This window comes from Pezoporus wallicus, unplaced genomic scaffold (assembly GCF_028554395.1).
Source record: "Pezoporus wallicus isolate ANWC-B61680 ecotype Strahan unplaced genomic scaffold, APGP_CSIRO_Pwel_v1 contig_3820, whole genome shotgun sequence".
NCBI lineage: Eukaryota > Metazoa > Chordata > Aves > Psittaciformes > Psittacidae > Pezoporus > Pezoporus wallicus.
The window spans coordinates 1-19,856 of NW_026643060.1; the positions used below are offsets into that span (position 1 = coordinate 1).

The window sequence follows — 19,856 nt, forward strand, 5'->3', positions numbered from 1 at the left end:
CGGCCCCACTATAGCGGCATCCCGCAGGCCCAGCAGCACCACCGGGCCCGCCGCCATCCTAGCACCGCCCGCCCGCTACGGCGGCCACCATCGGCCAAACGCCGCCGGACGCGACACCCCACAGCGCATGCTCCCGGGGCGGGCGCTAGGAGAAGAGACCGCGCGGTGGCGGTGTGGTGTTCAGGCGGGGCACGAGAACTTCCCGCGCCCCGACGGAGCAGCTTCAGCGCCTCAGGTATTCTGCTCGATGAGAGCTCCCCGCCGACCGGAATCGGAGCGAAAGGACGAGGTGAACACTGCTGCACCGCACGTCTGGGGTTTTCGTGTGCGGAAAACGACGTAGAAGAATCACTGCGGTGTTACAGGAGCTTTGCTTCAATGCATGTCCTGCCACTGGTTCCACCTAAACAAAGTAATGAAGGAGCATGAGTCCAGTGTTTTTGCAGTGTACTGAAATTTCTTATTTTACTAGAAATGCTTTTACCTTAACAGTGCTCAAATACAAATGAGTAAACAAAAAGATTCCCCATCCCTGGCAGTGTTCAAGGCCAGGTTAGACGGGGCTTGGAGCAACCTGATCTAGTGGAAGGTGTCCCTGCCTGTGGCAGAGTTTGAACTGGATGAGCTTTAGGGTCCCTTCAAACCCAAACCATTCTAGGATTCTATGATGGTTCTATGATTTAGCAAATCACAGATACCTGCTAAGATACCTGCCAAGAAGGACTTCCCAAGCACAAAGCAAATGTCACCTGCATGATCTGCATTTACAGAATTGGGTTTTGAACATGAAGTTGAACTTGGTGTCATTGTTTGAGCCCAGCCAGTAACCCAGAGCCATGCAGCCACTCGCTCACTCCCCCCCCCCTTCCTCTCCCCTGATCCCAGAGGGATGGGGAGGAGAATAGAAATAATGTAACTCCCACGGGTTGAGATAAGAACAGTCCAGTAACTAAGGTATAACACAAAACCACTGCTGCTACCACCAATAATAATAATGATATGGGAAATAACAAGGGAAGAGAATACAACCACTCACCACCCACCAACTGATACCCAGCCTGACCCGAGCACTGATCTAGCCCTTTCAGGTAACTGCCCCCAGTTTATATACTGGACATGATGTGCTGTGGCATGGAATACCTCTTTAGTTATTTTGGGTCAGGTGTCCTGTTTCTGCTTCCTCTCAGCTTCCCCTCCTCCCTGGCAGAGCATGAGACTCAGAAAGTCATAGGTCAGAGTAAACGCTACTGAGCAGAAACTAAAAACATCGGTGTTATCAGAGTTGTTCCCAGGCTGAAAGTCAAAACCACAGCACTGCACCAGCTACTAACAAGGAGAAAAAATGACTGCTAGTGCTGAACCTAGGACACTTGGTTGATGCTTAAATTCCTGAAATTATACTACACTAATAGACAAGTGAAAGAAGTAATTGAAACTCATTGCTGGTGGTTCAATGTTACATCTTACAGCTTCACTTGGAAGAAAGAGGTTTGCAGGAGCTTGAAGGGGAAGAGTCTCCTGGAGCTTTGGGAACCAGCCTCCAAGACCCCAAAATGATGGACCCTGTGTAGAGCCTGAATGACAACCTTAATGTCCCTCTACACTTTGCACTTAGTTCAAGGACATTGCAGTACATGGGGAAATCCTGCCACAGCGTCTGTATCTAAGAAAATGAAGAGGGGAGGGAGGAGGAGGGAGAGGGAAGAGGGACTAGTGGAGGCCTGAAGTACCTACCCTCACTAAATAACAATCAGCACATTAGAATTGCCTCTCACTGTGAAGGACTCTGTGCTCTATTTCAGCACCTGCAGGGTGAAAGAATGTTTTCTGTTAGCTCCCATGAGCTTGAATAGTTAATAAATCAACATACAAATAAAAGGCATTGTATGTATCTTACAGTTGGAAGCATAAATCCAAATTTGCGGTTTGTTAGTCCTGTTATGTCTAATTACAGACTGCATTGAGACTTTTTTCAGCCAGCAGCAGCAATGGGTTTTTAGGGAGAAATACGCAGTTCACAACTGCATCAATAGCGAGAGAACGCTGGAGAGAAAAATACCTCTTCATTACTTATCTGTCAGTTTTGCTTGAGAAAATAATTCAGCTCTCTTAATATTTACCTAAAGAAATCACTCAAGTGACCTATTTTTAGCTATAATTTATAATGCCAAAAGTAATTAATTCTCAGGCATTGTTCTGAGTTTCTCTTATGCAATTTTAGTACCAGTTAAGAATTTAATAGCACTCAAGACAGACAGTAACTTCTTAATGAGTTTCTAACGTCTTAGAGTTGCATGAGTAACAGGGTTAAAATCAGATTACATGGTAAGATTCCAAAAGCACTGACAAGCCAGCACAGTGATACGGAAAAACTGGTTATGGCAACAGATAAAACAGCTATTAACAAAAGGTTACATTTGCAACAAGGAGAGCATTCTTCATGGCTGCACTTCCTAGAAAGGGTTGAGAAATCCTGTATTACTTCCTCCAATATGCAAGTCATTCCTTCTTGCACACACTGTTGAAAATCAGCCAGCTGCTAGGAAGTGCCTTGCTGACGACAAAGGTGACACAATGGGCTGCACAAAGCTGCCAGTTCCATCTTTGCAATTTTAACTAGTTGGTGTTCATGACCATTCCAAGGGTAAAATAAACTTAATTGTTTACATTCCTGTGATGAATGCAGTTCTACCCTGAAATGCAAGGTAGGGAATGTACCTGCTCACATTCTTCAGGTGCATTATTACTGTTCCAGTCCACTGTTGTGAAGTTCTGCAAGAGCCAAGCAAGTGTGATACAATGGATTTGCTTTGAGTTATTATCATCTTAAAGAAGGATTTATTCTGTCTTAAAAGTACAGCACTAGCAACCATTAATAGAGTTATGATTACCATCTCTTTTGCTGGTATATTTTTTTCCTCTTAAGCAGTGAATCACTGCAGCTGAATCAGGTTTTTCACAGTAGTGTAGACGGAATTATCTGCAATCAGTGTAACAGAAGACTGACAATTTTCTTTTATTAACTGTGCTTTACTCCTTCATGAACAGTACTTTCTTCAGCAACTAAGTCACAGTGAACAGCAGCTGAAGGCCAGAGTCAGGAAGACTGCATGTGCGTACTTTGCAGAGCAGCAGGTCTTCCTTTTGTGAGCCCATGAACAATACTGAGCTAACAACATGCAGTGATCAACATCATACTTGCTCTCCCCTCTGTCCCAGTGGGTGTCTTTCCTGCCAGCAATACCTCCTGCCTTCAGCCGATGACTTGTGAACTCTTTGCCAGGAAGGGTTCAAGAACAGATAATCACACCACAGAATAGTCTGTAAAAAACCTAGAGCCTCCATACTCAGGTTCTGCAAAAAAAGGCTGGAAAAATCCTATCTGAAACGTTTCAGGTTGAACAAAGAAACTGGACACATTTCCGGCTTCCTGGGTGTGATTTAACCTCTTAGAATTAGCCTGTATCAGCTAAGTGAATGAAAAGGAAGTTCCAAAAAATCAAAAGCAACATTAATTTGTAACACCTTACAAAACTAGAAAACAAGTAGAGATCTTCTGTCCTCATTTGTGAGATGTCAAGCCCATCTGACTGAGTTTCTTTTGATGGATGCTGTGCTCCCTACAAGCTATTTCCAATTAAAGAAAGTGCAAAGAGTCTGTAAGAATGATATCTGACCATTCTAGTCTGGAAGAAGAGGGGAATAAACATATATCATATGTCTGACACTTTTGATATATTCTTTATAGATAATTTCTTACAGATTTCAATGTCTGCCAATTTTTCCCTCATTTCCCCTTCTCACATGAGCATTATTCAGTTTTGATATCCACCAAATAGATACCAAGGTCTTTTTGAGCCTGAATGATCATGTTTTTTTTCTGCTTGCTTCATTAAATAGTGATTTTTAGTCCCACAAACATTTGACATTTCCCTCGATTCTCTCCTTTCCCTGTGATCTTGACAACAGATTACATAATAGTGAGTTAGAAGGTGATTATTAAATTCTGCATCCTGACAAAATAAGTTTGTTTGACTTTATTTCAGGTTTCGTAAACAATCTCTACCCTCTACAACTTTTATAAATCTGTGTGTTTTCTCTTTTCATTCCTCATTTCTTTTGTGAGCTGTATAAAAAAATCTACTCTGTGTTCTTTCAATTTCTTTGCTGCCTTTTGCGTTAGGTCTATTTCCAGGTATTCTTCATCCAGATCATACTGAGGCCAATGGACCAAGCCTTCTCCATTGGGATTTCTGGAAATAACATAAAGAAAAGTTAGCTTTTCATTTGCCTGTCAGTTGTGCTCTGTCTTGTCTGGTTGAGAGTATTTCAGAAAACTAACACAAGCTCAGATTATGTGATTCTAGTACCTAATAGATGGATGTTTTTTATCAAACTGCTCATTAATGGAATAACAAAAGTTTAATAATTGCCATTACTTTTGGATGTAAAACTCCACTGCAGATGGAATAACAGAGGTTTGGTGGTTGTTTTTTTTTACTTTGGTCTGCAGGTTTGTTTAGAAGATTTTCTCAAAATCATTACGTATAGAAATAATTTGCTTCAGTATTTATCTTAAATTCCATCACAGTTGTAGGAACCACCATGTGAGTATTCCTTCAGGCATATATTTCAGGCAGCACAGACAAAACTTGAGCTGTAATTAGCATTACAATTCTCACCCATTTCTAGCAAAGTTAGTCCAGTATTTCATAATAGTTCTGCTAAGTTTTTCTTCTTCTTCTGTAGCATGCCCTGCAAAGTGAGAGACAAAATAGCAATATTAAAACCTGAATAATCAAAAGAGTAGCAGCTATATAAATTCCAATAGACTGTAATCAGTTCTACTAATTACTCTGAGCTATAGTTCTACCTGAGCAGCGCTCTAGAGGAGGACAGCAGATGAATGATTTCATGAAAAGCAGATACTACTAAAGACAGAAAATGTTTATGTTGAGTCCAGTGTTTCTAAAAGAAACATTTCTATTCTAAAGCCTCTCAGTAAGTAAATGAGTAATAATGATGTTTTAAAAGGAATACATTAGAAGAATGGATACATCACCAGCCAAGAATGGCTTTCCAAAGACAAAGGCAATCTCATCTGTATGATCTGCTTTTACAAACTCTGGTATAACACCTTCCCCTGAACTTGGTCGATGTTGAAATTCATAAAAGTAGACTGGGTTGCCAGCATCTAGTAGAAAAGATACAGAAGAGCGTTAGTGGAAGAGGTGACTATACCTATCACAAAAGATAATAAATTTCCATTACAAGCAGTTTTGGTAAAATGAAAACACTATCATTTTTTTTTTTGGATAATGAAGTGTGATTTGTACTGTCCAAAACACACCCCTGGAATTACACATTTCTTTTAATAGATGCTGAATCAGAGACATACCTCTATGGTATCTAGCCACTTCAATGGATGACAGAACAAAAAGAGAATCTCCTAAGGCATCAAGAAGGCCATCTCGTACTTCAGCACGGTTTTTTGCATTCCCTATGTATTCATTGTATACCCGATCAACAACTTCAGAAGCAACACCCTGAAATGAACAACAAAAATACTTCTTATAATAATGACAAATATAATAAAGATTAACAGCATTAATTGAGTGTGCCATCTTCACGTCCCTGGCTAAACCCCAAACATTACTACTTTCAGAGAAAATCCTCAACTGTGTCAGAGTGTGGCTTAAAGCTCAGAATCAGGAGTTACACAGCTATCAGTTATAGATGTTCTCAGGGAAAAGAGGTTTGCAAGATCTAAAGCTCAAACATCTTTAGATAAACATCAGTCAGCGATGCTGATAAATAGATACAGTAACCTGTTCTGCCTTCTGTGGAAGTAACTCTCATAAGAAATGCTGTTGGTTTCCACAAAATTAATTTATTGCTGTAGATAGACATAATTTGTTCAAAAAAACAAGCCTTTCCAAGTTCATGATGGCTGTCTGTGACACTGAATGATCCATTCCAAATCCTAGCCACATTTATAAAATCCTTCTTACCTATTAATATGTGTTTTTCTGCACTTAGTATTTCAGGAGAGCACAAGGGAACTGGAAAGCTGAGAGGTATGTACATTACAGGGAAGCAAAACCACAAGAAACCTGAACATAGGTCTCTCAGAGCCATTTTAAACATCTCAGGTTGTCCTTTCTGGTCTCCAGCTACTGCTTCATAAGGGTGTGTTCTATAGATCTCATGTCATACACGTTTTATAACCTAAGGTATCTAAAATGTCACAAGAGGCCTATGCTTAGGTACCTGAATCACCTCTGGATTTCCACAGAACTCTTTTAAGAAGAGAGGTACTTAGGATAGAAATTTAGAGTCTATTTTCAATCACTAATGGCAGGAATGACAGGAATACACCACAAATGCTTCCCAGTACTGCCCAATGATAGGACGCTGTCAAACAGCTTTGTTTGAGAGAAGTTTTTCTCTAACATGTACTCCTTCAGGACTACAAACACAAAACCAGATCAGTGAAAAAGCAGCACTGGGCTATTCTGAAAATGGCCTCTTACCTTAAATGATAATGCTAAGGAGGTCTGTAAAACTTGACGTGCAACATTTTCATCCAGACCATCTGTGTAAGCAGGAAATTTCATCATCTGCATGATACAGAATAGTATTTATTAGAAAATCTTATATTAATAAAATAATCCTGTATTAACAAAACGATACATAAATAACAACATGATCAGTCTCTTACCATAGGAATTACATATCCAAATTCACAATTATTTACTCCTATTATATATGGGACTGCATTGATCGCGTTTTCAGATAGTAATTGCTCGGGACTCTTTGGAAAAAACACGCCATCTATAGATGTACTGATCAACATGGAAGGCTGGACAAGAAAAAAAACAAACACCACAAACCACAAAGCTTCATTAATATATTAATTATGCTTCTAGGAAAAAAAAGCAATTTTTTTTTACTGTAGTGCCAAAGAAAAACAAATTAAGTGCCAACTGAAAATCTAATAATTAATAGTATTCAAACTATCTCTAAATTTTCTGTGAAAGATTTTCTGCAGAAGATTCAGTGAAGATTAACATCATACTTTTAATGTTTGCAAAACATAGATGATGATGTCCAGTTTACATCTCTTAGTTAGTTCCATGTGTGGAACAGTCAGGGAAAAAAAACAATTTTTGTGTTGAAACTGCAAAGGAACATGAACTCCAGCATTGTGATAAGAAATTTTAAGTATGACATAATATAGTAATTAATTTTCAGGTTCTCCAGGAGAAACTGATATTTTCTACACTCTTTTCCTTCTCCTGGTACAGTATGACAGCAAAATACAGGTAGCTTAAAGTCCACGCAGAATGAAAGGGAAGTAACCTGTTCACATTTTTTCAGGTGAGGTATAGCATAGCATAGCTGTCAAATCCTGAGAGGGTCAAGCAGATCAGATATTACAGTCACTTCACATTCTAATATTACAACAGCCAAACAGCATGCTCTGTTACAATAAAATTTGAAATGCCATTTGAAACCAAAAAGTGTAATTTCACATACCAGTTTTAGCATTGCCTGTACTATCTCTTCTTCTGTTTTTCCTCTTAAGCATTCAACTATGGCAGCTGAACTCGGTTTTTCACAGCCAGAGGCAGCAGCAATACTCTGCAATCGATAAAAATAAACTTTTTCAGATACTTCCAATAGGGACTCTATTTGAAGCTGCGACTGAGAATCCAGCAGGGGGAAGTCTAAGCTTGTGCGTAAGGATCATCGAGGCCACACATGCTCCCCCTGCAGACGTAGAGAACAGGAAGCTTTCACACTGTGGGATGAGCAGGACAAAACGTCCCTCCAGAGTATTTTGATATACGAATAGACCGAGAAAGTCATTCTGGTAAATAACATGGGCTGAGAAGGCTGGATGACATAAAGGAGTTAGAGGGATGCATAGTCAGAATACAACCGATAGATAGATGGTAACAAAGAGCACATTATACAATTATTGATGTCTTTTTGATGGAATAACAGTCATCATTAGAGAAACAGAGCTTTTTATAATGTTGCCTCTTTTATATCCCAGATTTTCAAATCTCGGTTCTTGGGAGTTTTGTTTGTTTGTTTTTCCCAGTTAAATAATAATTATTAAAAAAAAAAAAAAAAAAAAAAGGTTGAAACCAGCTCTTCTTTTCAAATATAAAAAAACAGAATAAAGTCTTGTTTATTTGCACACAACAGGCACCAAATAGCAGGGAAAAAGAATAATGCTCAGAATCTGGTGCTGTTTTCCAGCCAAAAATTATATCTCAACTTTTCTTGAAGTCAGTATACGTTATAGTATTCCTTTACATGTCACACTTCTTCCCTCCCTTCCCTCATCACTTTGTTAGTCTTTCTCTTTCACTCAGACATATATGGATATTTGGGTATTTGACAAGCAAGGCATCATTAAATATGAATTATTTGCACAGAAATACTGTCTTTAATGACTGTGGTTGTAGTGTCACAAGACAAAAATCTGTTTCTATATTTTGGAATACACTGTTTAAGGTACGTAAAACTATTTGGGAAAATAATTAAAATTATCACAAAATACCCACTTGTGCTTCCTCTTCAGGATGGTCAGTGAACAAAGCTCTGATTGCAGTACCACTCTCTGAAATGGCCTTATGGAACAAGCCCTTTGCTAGGGGAGATAAGATCTGTGAAAAAAAAACAATAACAAGCATTTCAAGCATGACAAGCATTGTGTTCTGACCACTGACTTAAAATTTCAGTATGAGGAATTGCCCTTTAAAATATTTTGAAAACAAATGTCGTAACACTGTTATTCTGTAGGCTCTGATCATAATTCAGTTATGGAAAGGGCTCTGGCAGCACTGTCAATGATACGACGTTTGTGCCTGCCTTTTGCTCTACCATAGCAGCTTCCTTCCAAGACTTCATGGAACTACACTGCAAGCCAGATATAGATCAAATAGAACAGTGTCCAAGATAGTCTGGTTGTGCTGCAGAAGAGGAATAAAGAGCTATTGGCCAGAGGTCAGAAGCTTACAGCAGGGATTTTTATCACATGTATCTCTGAACCTTGGTTTCACTATGTGATCTGTACCAAATTGTGAGAGACTGGATAAGAAGAAACTCTTGGCCAATGTGCTCAGTGTTGATATAAAAATTTTACATATCATTGGGTCACAACGTGCATATTTCGTTCAGCTATTATGACCATTCACCTCATTTGCACAAGTGGCTCTCAAAGCAACCAGGAAATTGGTGATACGTCCCCGTAAAGAACTTCTCAGGATAAATTTTGGGGGTTTTGGCAATGAAATCCTTCCCCCTCCACCCCTGAATTCTATTTAGCAGATGAGAAGTTACATTTTGGGTCTGAACTACAAGATTTGTGTATGAAAATACCATTTTCATCATTCAGAAGCTGTATTATATTGTTGTATTATAGACCAAGGTGATGTGTCATTTCCTGCAAAACAATTCCTTTTCTCTCACTGACTTTACATGCAGGTACTACAAGTGAAAGTGGATGGTGTCTTTTCCCCACAAGTAATTAAAATTCAGTATTACTACAAACTTACAAGAGCAGAAACGCTGATTCCTCCTGCAGATTCTCCAGCGATAGTGACAGATCCTGGATCACCTCCAAAATGCATGATATTTTCCTGAATCCACTGAAGAGCTGCTACTTGATCTAAATACCCCCAGTTACCTCGGGCATGCTTATCACCAGTGCTGCAGAGGAAGAACAGATTTGTTTTAAATGCTCAGTGCAAGAAAAATGCAGAAAAATTACAATCTGTGGTATCAGAAATCAGCTGCCATTCTCTACACAGAGTTTTTCTACATAACTAAAAAAATAAATGCTCACAAAGCATTGAAATCAGAGTAGCAGTCGAACAAGAACAGACCTGGAAGCTGATTTGGGACTTGTAAATTATTCCCAACTGTTGCATATGTAATTAAGAAATGTATAGTTTCTTTGCATAAGCAAGTATTCCGTATGTCTCTACACAGAGGCTCTGCACACATAATCTTGGAAATCACTTAGCAAAAAAACACCATAAAATATCTTACCTAAAATATCCAAGAATACTTAATCTGTACTGAATTGTTACAACTACCACATTGTCAAATGCTGCTAATGCTGAACCATCATATGATGAAGCTGCTCCAAGAGCTAATCCACCTCCATGGATCCATACAAAGACCTGAAAAGACAAAACCAGAAGTAACCCAGCACAGATAAGAGCTCTCAGTGATAAAAACTAAATATAAGCCAATATACAGTATTTTGTGCTATTTCACTCCTGAATCTTTCAGATTTCATTTCACAAATAGAAGTCTTTCAATATGAGGCCTGCAATCTTACAAAATAGCACTGATTTTATTAAATACTTACATTATATCAGTGCCCCATGACTTTTCACAGATTATTGAGAAGAAATCAATCATTACCTAAATAAAATATCAATAACATTTTATTTATAAAATAGGATTTTGTGTCTCTTAAATCTCAGCAAATACCTACTGGGGTAAAGCACGTAAGTTAATCACCATTACCACACTGCACGTCTAGGTCTGCATACAGCACAGGTCGTAGGTTTGCTGTAAGATAATTTTGCTAGAGGTCTTATAATGATTTTGCTTACAGGCAGCTTTTCCTGTTTTCCTGTAGAAACGGGTGTATACACATTTAGGTATAAGCAATCTTCAGACACTTGCAGGATAACTTTTTCTTTTCTATTAGTAATATAGTTCGAAAAAAGCTGTCCTTCTTTATCCTGTAGACACCTGAATAAAAGAAAAAACAACAAGAAACAGAGATAACTAAAACCTCAAAGCTATAAATTGTAGCTTTTCTGTCTTTTACAACAAAATGAAAACCAGAAACCAGTCTCTGGTACATTTCTGTATTGTTGGCAACAGAAAATATAATTATTTGTTTTTTTTCACTTTAAATGTGTTTTCTTCCTTTGACCTGGCATTAAAGAGAGTCAGAGCAGAGACATAGTCTATGGCAGCACACAGTGACATGCAGATATAATTTTGCATGTTTCAAAATATCACAGAAATATACCTGCAAATACAAATGGCCTTAAATCACTTCAATAGAAATGCAAATTAATTATTTTACACCTTCAATAGCTTTTTATAATAATGCTAGGTATTAAGCTTGAGGTATTAAACAAGAGCAGTAGTACAAATGGAGTAAGACATTTACAGTATAGACTAGAACTGATCAGCCTTTCTTGTGTGTCCTGTTAAGCATGTGTCTCAGCATTTTTTTAATTCTAATATTGCATTCCGACAGTTCCTCAGTTTCTTCCTGTTTCTGCTCCAAAGGTACACAGTTTATAAACATTGCTAAGTTATGGCCAAATGCTCCCAAAACAGAACATTATTGGCAAAGTGCCAGTCCATTTTAGTTCATCATTGATGTCCATTACATAGAATTTTTTAATAAAACCAGAAGCTTATAAAGATGCCTTTAGAAATGCATTCATTGTAACAGTTGCAGGTGGCACCAAGGAATTAATCTTTGTGGATTTTCGCTGCCCTGTACATCAGTGTCCTGGAATTCCATATTAATAAAGATCTATGTTTTTGTCACTGTCTTACATTGGTGGATAGGAAGTGGCATCTCTGACACCCTTCCATGGCTCAGGTGGCTGGGGTTCAGAAAACCTCAGTAGTCCAACAGGGGGCTTAGCAAAAGGAACTCCCAAAAAAACATTCACACTCTTCTCAGCTGCGTCTACTTTGAATTGGTACCCTCGGAGTGTCCCGTACTTGGTCACCACTTCTGGCGGCTCTGCTTTCTGCTCTGGAGGATATGAACACAAAGTCACATGATCAGTCAGTTCATGAGTAACTGCCAGATTTCTAAGAGCTTTAGCTACATAAATACACACCTTTTGTTTGCTTTAACAATTAATTTCCAAGCATAAGGCTTCAACAAACTCTAGTCAATATAACTGACATTATTTCAGCCTTCATTTTGATTGGTTTGTATGTATGATCTATCTTGGGTATATGTATTTTCTTACTACATACACACATTAATAATTGCATATAGATCTTAATCCTTTTTGATCCAAGTTGTTAGTTAAAAGTCCAAGAGGTTGCTATCATTAAGAAAAGGCATTTCCTTTTTAGGAAAAGATTTGTGAGCACACAAAATACATTCCAGATGCTTCATATAGGGTACACAGCTAAATGAAAAAGCTTCTAACATACTGAAAATAATCTGGCATATACAAATACTGTTAAGATTTAAGCAAGATTCATTTTAAGATGGAAGTTCTCAATACCAAATTACAAATCTGGATCTGTCATCTACTGTGTCTCATCAGCCAAGATTTTGGAACAAGAATTTGATTTTTCTATTTGCAAAAAAAGGCAAATAAGACAAACGATTGAAAACAGATCACAGAAATTATTTAAGAACTCTTGCTATTCAGACAATTTCACTGCAGTGAGGTTGAGTGCCCAGCTCCTCTGATAAAGCTGGGGTTCCCCTAGATGAGCAAGCTTAAAGGTGGGGTTCTCTTAGGGGAGCAAGCTGCACCTCTGCTCTATTTCCTTACAGAAGGCAACGGGGAAAAGCCCTTTTGCAGCTTACCAGTAGCTACAAGCACTGTGACCCGGATGGTGAGAATCAAGCACAGCAGCAACGCGTCCTTTCCAGTTGCCATCTTGCAAGCTAGTCACGTTTGTGTTCTCAGTGCATTGTCTTATATATTCCAGTATGTGTATCTGTTACGCAAGGTGAATACTGATTAGGAAAAGCAACACCCAAGCTGCGAGCCAACCCAGCTGCGGGCATCCAGAACAACTGCCCTGCTCGTAAGGCACTCCTCCAGGGGAAATCCACCACGATTGCGCTGCATGTGGCAAGAGGGAGACTTCCTGCCTCTCAGAGCGGCCCCACAGGTTTCATACTGGCTCTCTAGTGCTCCTTCTCTCATTCACAAAACCTCAGGCATCAACTGTGTGCTTTAAAATGCTTTGAAAAGAGCGTTCTACTACACCAGGAGACTTGTCCTGCTGCTGTAACACTGCAATTTTTCACAATAAAGCTGGGATTTCCTCATACCACACAGTAAAGAGATCAGGAAGAGAACTATACTTTCACTACACCTATTTACTTCATTTTGGCATCAGTATCTCAATGTAAGGAACACACAACATAGCCACAAAATCCAGATCAATACTCCTGAAAAATGTGCTTTTGCTGAACTAAAAGTTGAGGTATTTTTATTCTCACAGGAGGATATTGTTTGACAAAAACAATACTAGAAGAATCTTAGCCTTCCCTGCAGGGTGGATACTCCGTCACTCAGTCCTGTATGCTCAGGGATGGTTGGTTGGTATCTAACATGAGTTTTGCAATACTAAACTGGTGAGTTTTTTCAGTTTTTGTAGTGTGGGAACAATATTGAAGGGTTTGGGTGGAACTATACATTTAATACCTCTGAAAAATCAGAAGCATGCATGGGCTTCTGTGTGAACTCACATCTGTCATTGGAGTGCAATACAAAAAGGAGGGAAGTTGAATAGAAATGAAAGAGATTATCCACCCATGTTAACTAAGGGATTGTGCTAGATTTATGTAAGCTTTGGCCCTTGTTCCCCTTTTTGTTTTTCTGGCAAGGCTCAACTCTTGCCCCAAAAAGGCCATTTTGCAATTTTATATCATCAGAGTTCTCAGTTGCCAGAGACAGCATTTCTATAGATTCACCTACTGCTTGCACATTTGTTTTCAGCTAAGTGAGCTGTGAAGACCCGCAGTCATTAGAGCAGTTCAGCACCTATATTATGCACCTAGTAGTCCCGTGCACTACGGCTATGCTTGTGTACTTTACTCCAGATCTTCCTAAGTGTTTCTGCACGGGTGTGATTTATAGCCCTCATAGGTAAACCCCAGTCAACTTTATACTGGACTGCTTAGAGAGCAAACCGTTGATAGGTAGATGTACATGTTCAGTGCATGCTGCGTACCTTAAGCACTTGCTTTGTTAATCAGGAGAGTCCTGCCCTCTGTACTGCGCTCTGCGCTGCGGCAGCCACGCTGTTAACAATGCCGATGCTATGCTTTGCTACAAAGCAATGCTTTGAACTCTGCTTGCTCCTTTCTCCTTTTGATGTTGCAGACTTTATCTCCATAAACAGTTCCTTTTCTCTCCCTGATCTTTACTGATTTTACTGAACTGTCCTTTCTCATCTGCTTTCCCATTATATCCCCCCCTCATTGGCTATTTCCAAGCCTTAATCTTCAGTCTTCATTCTACTCACTACTGCTCTCCCAAGTACCCATTCTACAAAACGTCTTAACCCATATCCAATCCACAGTCCCAGGGAAGAAGCCATTCTAAAAATATTACAAGTGCAAAACAGTTTCTGCAAACTCTGCCAATTTTACTTACAAAAGGATAATAAAGAAATTGGATTTTAGGACCCTATAGCCTTACCTGTAGATACTTTGTATGGATCTGCAAGCATGACCTGTATGCGCTGCAACTGTGGAAACTTTCACTCTTTTGACAAACTGGAGACAGTGCTACATACCTGAAAAGTGGAATTCTTGAATCCTGTTTGGCATTACGTTTTGGTAACATTTTGCAGTTTACCCTCAAACAGTGAAAAATGTTAAATAAAGAGATAAATAAAAAAGCCTCCTGACATATGATGACATTTGCCTCTACATTTAAATGCACTGCTACCTTTCTTTATTTCAACAGCTGAAAAATAGAGACAAATAGCACATTTAGAGGCTCATAATTGCATAAGAGCTCACAATTACATTTTGCCTCAAGTATGTATGATAGAAATGTTTAGAACTCTGCATTTGAAACAGGTCAGTTTGGTTTTTTACTCAGCCCCTGGTGAGAACTCAATAAAGCTATAGTGTGTAAAACTTAGAGCTAGAGTCTACGAAGCTAGTGTTTGGACGGCTTTAACTGCCTGCCTCTTTAGCATGTGTTAATCTCACATTGGGATGTCTCTGAGATGATACAGAGTTATCAGAACACTCCCCTCTAAATAGATAGGAGTAAAATATTTTGACATTTTCCACTGTGATCTATTTTTAGCACTCTGCCTCTGCGTAAGAAGTCAGCACCACTGCACTTCTCTGCATACACTTAAAAGATAAGCTTATATTCTGTACATATACATACAATGCTGCTTATTTATCTCATTTGAAAGGGAGTGGTACAGGATTCAGGGGAATTGTGTGTGCAATGAAAATCTATCAAGCCTATTTTGAGATTGTATTCCCCTCATAAAAGATCTTTGCGAAAACAAAGGAGGAGGGGCAGATGCTTAGCAGGAATTGCTACTTACTGAAACAGCAGTTGTGTTTACAGTTTAATCCTACCTTCTGAGTTCTGACTGGCAACAGAATTTGGGCAAAAAGACACAGGAAATCCCAACTTATTTCTTCCAATAAAATGAGTTGAAAAGAAGGGATGGCCACTGAGCTGCTGTAAGACATTATATCTATGTACAATCTTAAATTATTCCAGAGACATAGAAGGGAGATTCAAAAAGTGGTGAACAGATGCCTAGTGTCCTGTAGGATCTGCGGAGCTGCATAATGCTGCTGTGATGTAGCAGTATGGTCAGGAATACATCTGGGACAGCTGGAGTGTCCTGGGATCCAGATAGAAGAAAGAAATGACATAGCAGAGAAAGAAGTCAGTGTTTAAGACCTGCTCTTGACACTCCAAGTGCCAGTGAGCTAGAAAGGACACTGCAATCACTCTGGTACAAATTAATCTCTCTCCACTGCTAGTAATGAAGGCCTGTGACCTAGTGCAAACAGAGATCTGTAAGTGACTGATAGCACAGAGAACAGCTTGGAGCACAATAAAGAGCACCATGGTAAGGACAGGAAATGTATAATTAATGTTACCAACATTGATTGTTTTAGGGGAGTTACTGCTGGATTTAAAAGGAAAAAAGTGCGAGTAGTAGAGACCGTTTCTCACTTTTCTAACATTTGAGAGAAGTCTTAATTCCAGCACTACTGTTACAGACTGTATATCACAATAGTCAGAAACACAGTAACTGTTGAAAAACCAACCTACAAAGCAGAACATTCTTTAGTTTCTCTTTTTTTTCCCTTCCCCACAGATTAAATTTCTGTATCTAAATCAAACCAAAACTTCTGTACCATCGCTGATACACTTGACATCAAAAGACAGTTTTATTTGCAAATTGGGTCTTTATTGATTTCATGTCATTAAAACAAGATTGATGTTACATTCTGTCTTCAGTCATGTGGAAATGATAAAAAAAACTGAGCAGTGGGGAAATCTGGTACCTGTGTTTAATAAGTGAGGCTTCTCTTGTAGACAAATCCAAGAAAAAAGTAAAGGATCACAAAGGCAAAACAGCTCAATTGGAATTATTACAGTCAATAATTGCAAATATGGCAACTGTCAAGAAAAGGTAAAAGGAAACATAATTTTATCCACAAAATCACTTTCAATAATTTCTTTTACTATCCTCATAGTTTGCATATTATACACATGTTAAGACTATAAACTGTAACTCTGAAATAACCTTCTTGTTCTCCATTCTGTTGTTATTTGTCTTTTCAAACATCAACTTTCTCCAGAAAAAAACTACCTGCTTTTCCTTCAGCCTTCTCGTTTTCTTTTGGTTTAGATTCATCTGTAAGTATTCTTCATTTAGGTTCTAAGACAGCCAATCAATCAAACCCTCTCCATTAGGATTTCTGTAAACACCAAGAAAGAGTGATGTCCTTTTCAGTTACAGTGGAATTCACAGAAGACTGAAATCAACAAAAGAGCTAACTCACTATGGAGTCAGCACAGACTAGTAGTGTGTGTCATGAATCTCATGATTCTTACCCATTTTGATCAAGTTAACCCAGTACTTCATTAGAGTCTAGTAAGGTGCTTTTCTTCCTCTGTAACTTCACCTGAGAGACAAAATACACTATAATTATTATGTGTGGCAAAAGTCAAAATATTGCTCCTACAAAAGCAGCATTCAACTCTTTGAATATGTTGTAACAATTTAAGATTACAACAGAGGCACTGTACTTGTCATATGTTAGTAATACAGCAATTATCAACAGAACTCTATTTATGAATGAGATTTGCATAATTATCCTTATTCTACAAATGGGGGAATTGGGGTACAAGGAAATAAGGTGATTTGCCTGTAATTGTTCAGGGAATCAGAAGCAGAACCAAAAAAAGAACCCACGCTTCCTGAGTCCCATTAAAAGGCATGGGAGTGGTCTACTCAAGGAACGGGCCACATGGTTTACTTTCATTGTGTTGTGGACCTGAAATCCGTCCTATTATTCAGAACATGACTAGGCAAAGATTTCTTCATTCTGACAGAAGACAAGGTCATTCCATGTCTTATCACTTCATGAAAATGAATTTAAATAAAGTTACACATATGTCCACTCTATCAGCTAGGTGAAAATAATTTTAGTTACAGTGTGTTATTAATTATAAATGCATCTCAATAAACCAATAAAAATATTTGCTATTTTAATGCTCTCAGTAAATTCAGGCAAATAGAAAAAGAACTATGTAGTGTTTTCTCGTGTAAGGTAACATTAGTAAAAAAGTAAATATAAAATATAAGCAAAATCAAAAGGCTCTAGTAACAGATTAACAAATGCTTTTACAACATAATTGTATTGGTCCAAAGTTCAATGGAGTAAAAGGAAATACTTTCATTTATGTGGGCTGTGAAACAGACTATGAACTACTGTGCAAATGACAAAAATAAAAGTAGAAAAAATGGTGAATTAACTTAAAATAAGTAGAATTTCTGTGTTTCTTTGTCAAAATAAGAACTGCTCCTAATTTGTTTCATGGGAAAGAAAATACTCCATCCCAAGTATTATTATTTTAGTCATATGCAATTAAAGCAAATTGCTGGATTTGTAGTATTCCTGATGTGACATCTTGTATGTAATTGTTCCATGACTGGCATATCCATTAGGACTGTAGCAAGATGGGATTCTGCTTGAAGAAACCAAAACTTCCAGAATCCTACGAAAATGCCCAAACTGGCACGACAAAGGCAATTCTGGGAGTACACCCTTAATCCTTGCTCAATGGACCAGTCCCATTGTACATAAAACGCTTAAATGTTAATTAAATCAAGGACAAAATAGTCTTCAAACTAACCACTAGATCTCACGCAGAAAATTAAACATTAGAGCTCCAAGCCTTGCTCTATTCAATGCAACTGGAACACTACCTGCAAAAGAGACCAAGAACCCCAGTCTCACCCCAGGAAAACTTGTAGAAAACAAACTAACATCAAATTATTTTCCAGTTTTGGGTATTTTGGCATGGCTTGTCTACACTTAAATACCAGAAAGTCTCCAGAATACAGAGCTGTTGACTTCCCAAGCAGCAGTAGGCCAAAGGACAAATTCCAGGTTGCTTTAGCATGTTTTAAATTTTAAGCCCGTATACTTCACTTAGCAAACATCTACCTGTGTTATTACATTCTCCTCTCAATATATTGTGACTATGAGGACAAGTACAACACTGGTACAAAGATAAAGGAGCACATACACTTGCTTCACACAAGCCTGCATACCTATATCGCTCTTCACCCTCAAGTTCCCAGGGGGAATTTCAAGAACAGCCTCCTACGCATGACTGGATTTTTGGCTACAACATTTGATCCAGCATGTAGTAAGAAGTCTGAGTATCCTACTGGTGTTCATTAGCTCACCCCTGCGACAATTGGATGCTTTAATGGGTGGTAAGGATATTTCTGCATCCCCTACCAACTCCAGAAATCAGTCCCATAGTTCAGCAGGAACACCTGTTTCCTAGATATTCATCCACTGTCACAGGCAGGAACTCTCATGGTACATCCTAAGAGAAAAAGGAAACAAGACACAAACACAAAAATTATCACTCTGTGAATTAGCAGCTAAAAATGCTTTTAAACTTTAGAGATTCTGCAAAGGCACAAAGCTCCAGGGTAGCACCCAGGTTGATGGGAAACCATTTTATTTACATAAAATCTGTTCAGACCTTCTGGGAAGGGGGAAACCCAAACAAACAAAAAACCCCAAAAAAACAAACCAAACAAACCACCTAAGGTCAACTTTGCAACAGATTTATGTGGGTTGAAATGCTATAGGAATCAACAAAGATCCAGAAACTTCTCTTAATTACCTTTGGCTTCTGTTTTCTTCAGAAGAGAGATGGGAATTAAAAAAGTAATTTCCCTGAGTCCGTGAAAGGTTTATGGAGTATTAGACTACAGGCCAAGACCAACGGGCTCTTCAAAGGCAGCCTATGTTTTTAGCGTTAGAATTTGCTGCTTGAAAGATACATTTCAAAACTAGGAGTGTGAAGTACCTACTTTAAAAGTTGCATTTAATTTAATATGAACATATTGAAAAATCCTGCCTTGAAATCCATCAACCAGGAGATTAACCATCAGATACCATAAGATTAGGGACACTATTTGTAGTAAGCCTACATACAAATACATAAGATAAAAATGCTGGTTCAGAGGTCTAGAATTTTCCCAAATCCCAGGCCTGACTCAACCCTATTTGTGTAAGTCCTGTCTTAGTAACACTATGACTAAGACATAGTCATATAAGAAGCAGGAAATTAGAGAACACCAGACATCACAAATCTTTTATATGCATTAAAATCTCACTTCTCAGATTATTAGTGCAACAGTACTTACCAAAATTGGTAGTAAAAATTCTAAAGTTGAAGTGATTGGTTTTTCACCCGTTTCAGTCAAACCTGATATTTTTGATGCCTGCCCAGAAAAGAAACCCAATTTTATTAGTGCCATTCAACTTTTCCAATATTTTTAACATT

At 38.4% G+C, this 19,856-nt stretch overlaps 1 protein-coding gene across 3 annotated transcripts; it reads right to left on the reverse strand.

Moving 5' to 3' along the window:
• Positions 1 to 3,489: 3,489 nt before the first annotated feature.
• LOC130592349 (fatty acyl-CoA hydrolase precursor, medium chain-like) lies at positions 3,490 to 18,830 on the reverse strand. 3 transcript variants are annotated; one of them, XM_057396601.1, is made up of 13 exons: positions 18,794 to 18,830; positions 11,614 to 11,806; positions 10,644 to 10,785; positions 10,069 to 10,202; positions 9,573 to 9,726; positions 8,580 to 8,681; positions 7,540 to 7,644; positions 6,722 to 6,862; positions 6,534 to 6,620; positions 5,399 to 5,546; positions 5,063 to 5,194; positions 4,683 to 4,755; positions 3,490 to 4,253 (listed from the first exon to the last, which is right to left on the reverse strand). In XM_057396601.1, exons 1-13 carry the CDS (start codon positions 18,813 to 18,815, stop codon positions 4,079 to 4,081), a joined length of 1,608 nt encoding a protein of 535 aa, XP_057252584.1. In that variant the 5' UTR covers positions 18,816 to 18,830; the 3' UTR covers positions 3,490 to 4,078. The 3 variants fall into 3 exon arrangements, with proteins under 3 accessions (XP_057252584.1, XP_057252582.1, XP_057252583.1); XM_057396599.1 differs by lacking the exon at positions 18,794 to 18,830 and adding an exon at positions 12,617 to 12,743 and having other exon boundaries at positions 11,614 to 11,818; XM_057396600.1 differs by lacking the exon at positions 18,794 to 18,830 and adding an exon at positions 12,617 to 12,704.
• Between the last annotated feature and the right edge of the window lie 1,026 nt (positions 18,831 to 19,856).

Bases quoted from the DNA above. Each gene is read 5' to 3' on its own strand.
- LOC130592349 (XM_057396599.1), bottom strand. From the start codon at position 12,689: ATGGCAACTGGAAAGGACGCGTTGCTGCTGTGCTTGATTCTCACCATC. The intron at 6,863-7,539 runs GTATGTGAAATT...TTTCTTGTCCAG, and splicing joins TACAGGCAATGCTAAAACTG to CCTTCCATGTTGATCAGTAC. The intron at 6,621-6,721 runs GTAAGAGACTGA...TGTATCATGCAG, and splicing joins TTGGATATGTAATTCCTATG to ATGATGAAATTTCCTGCTTA.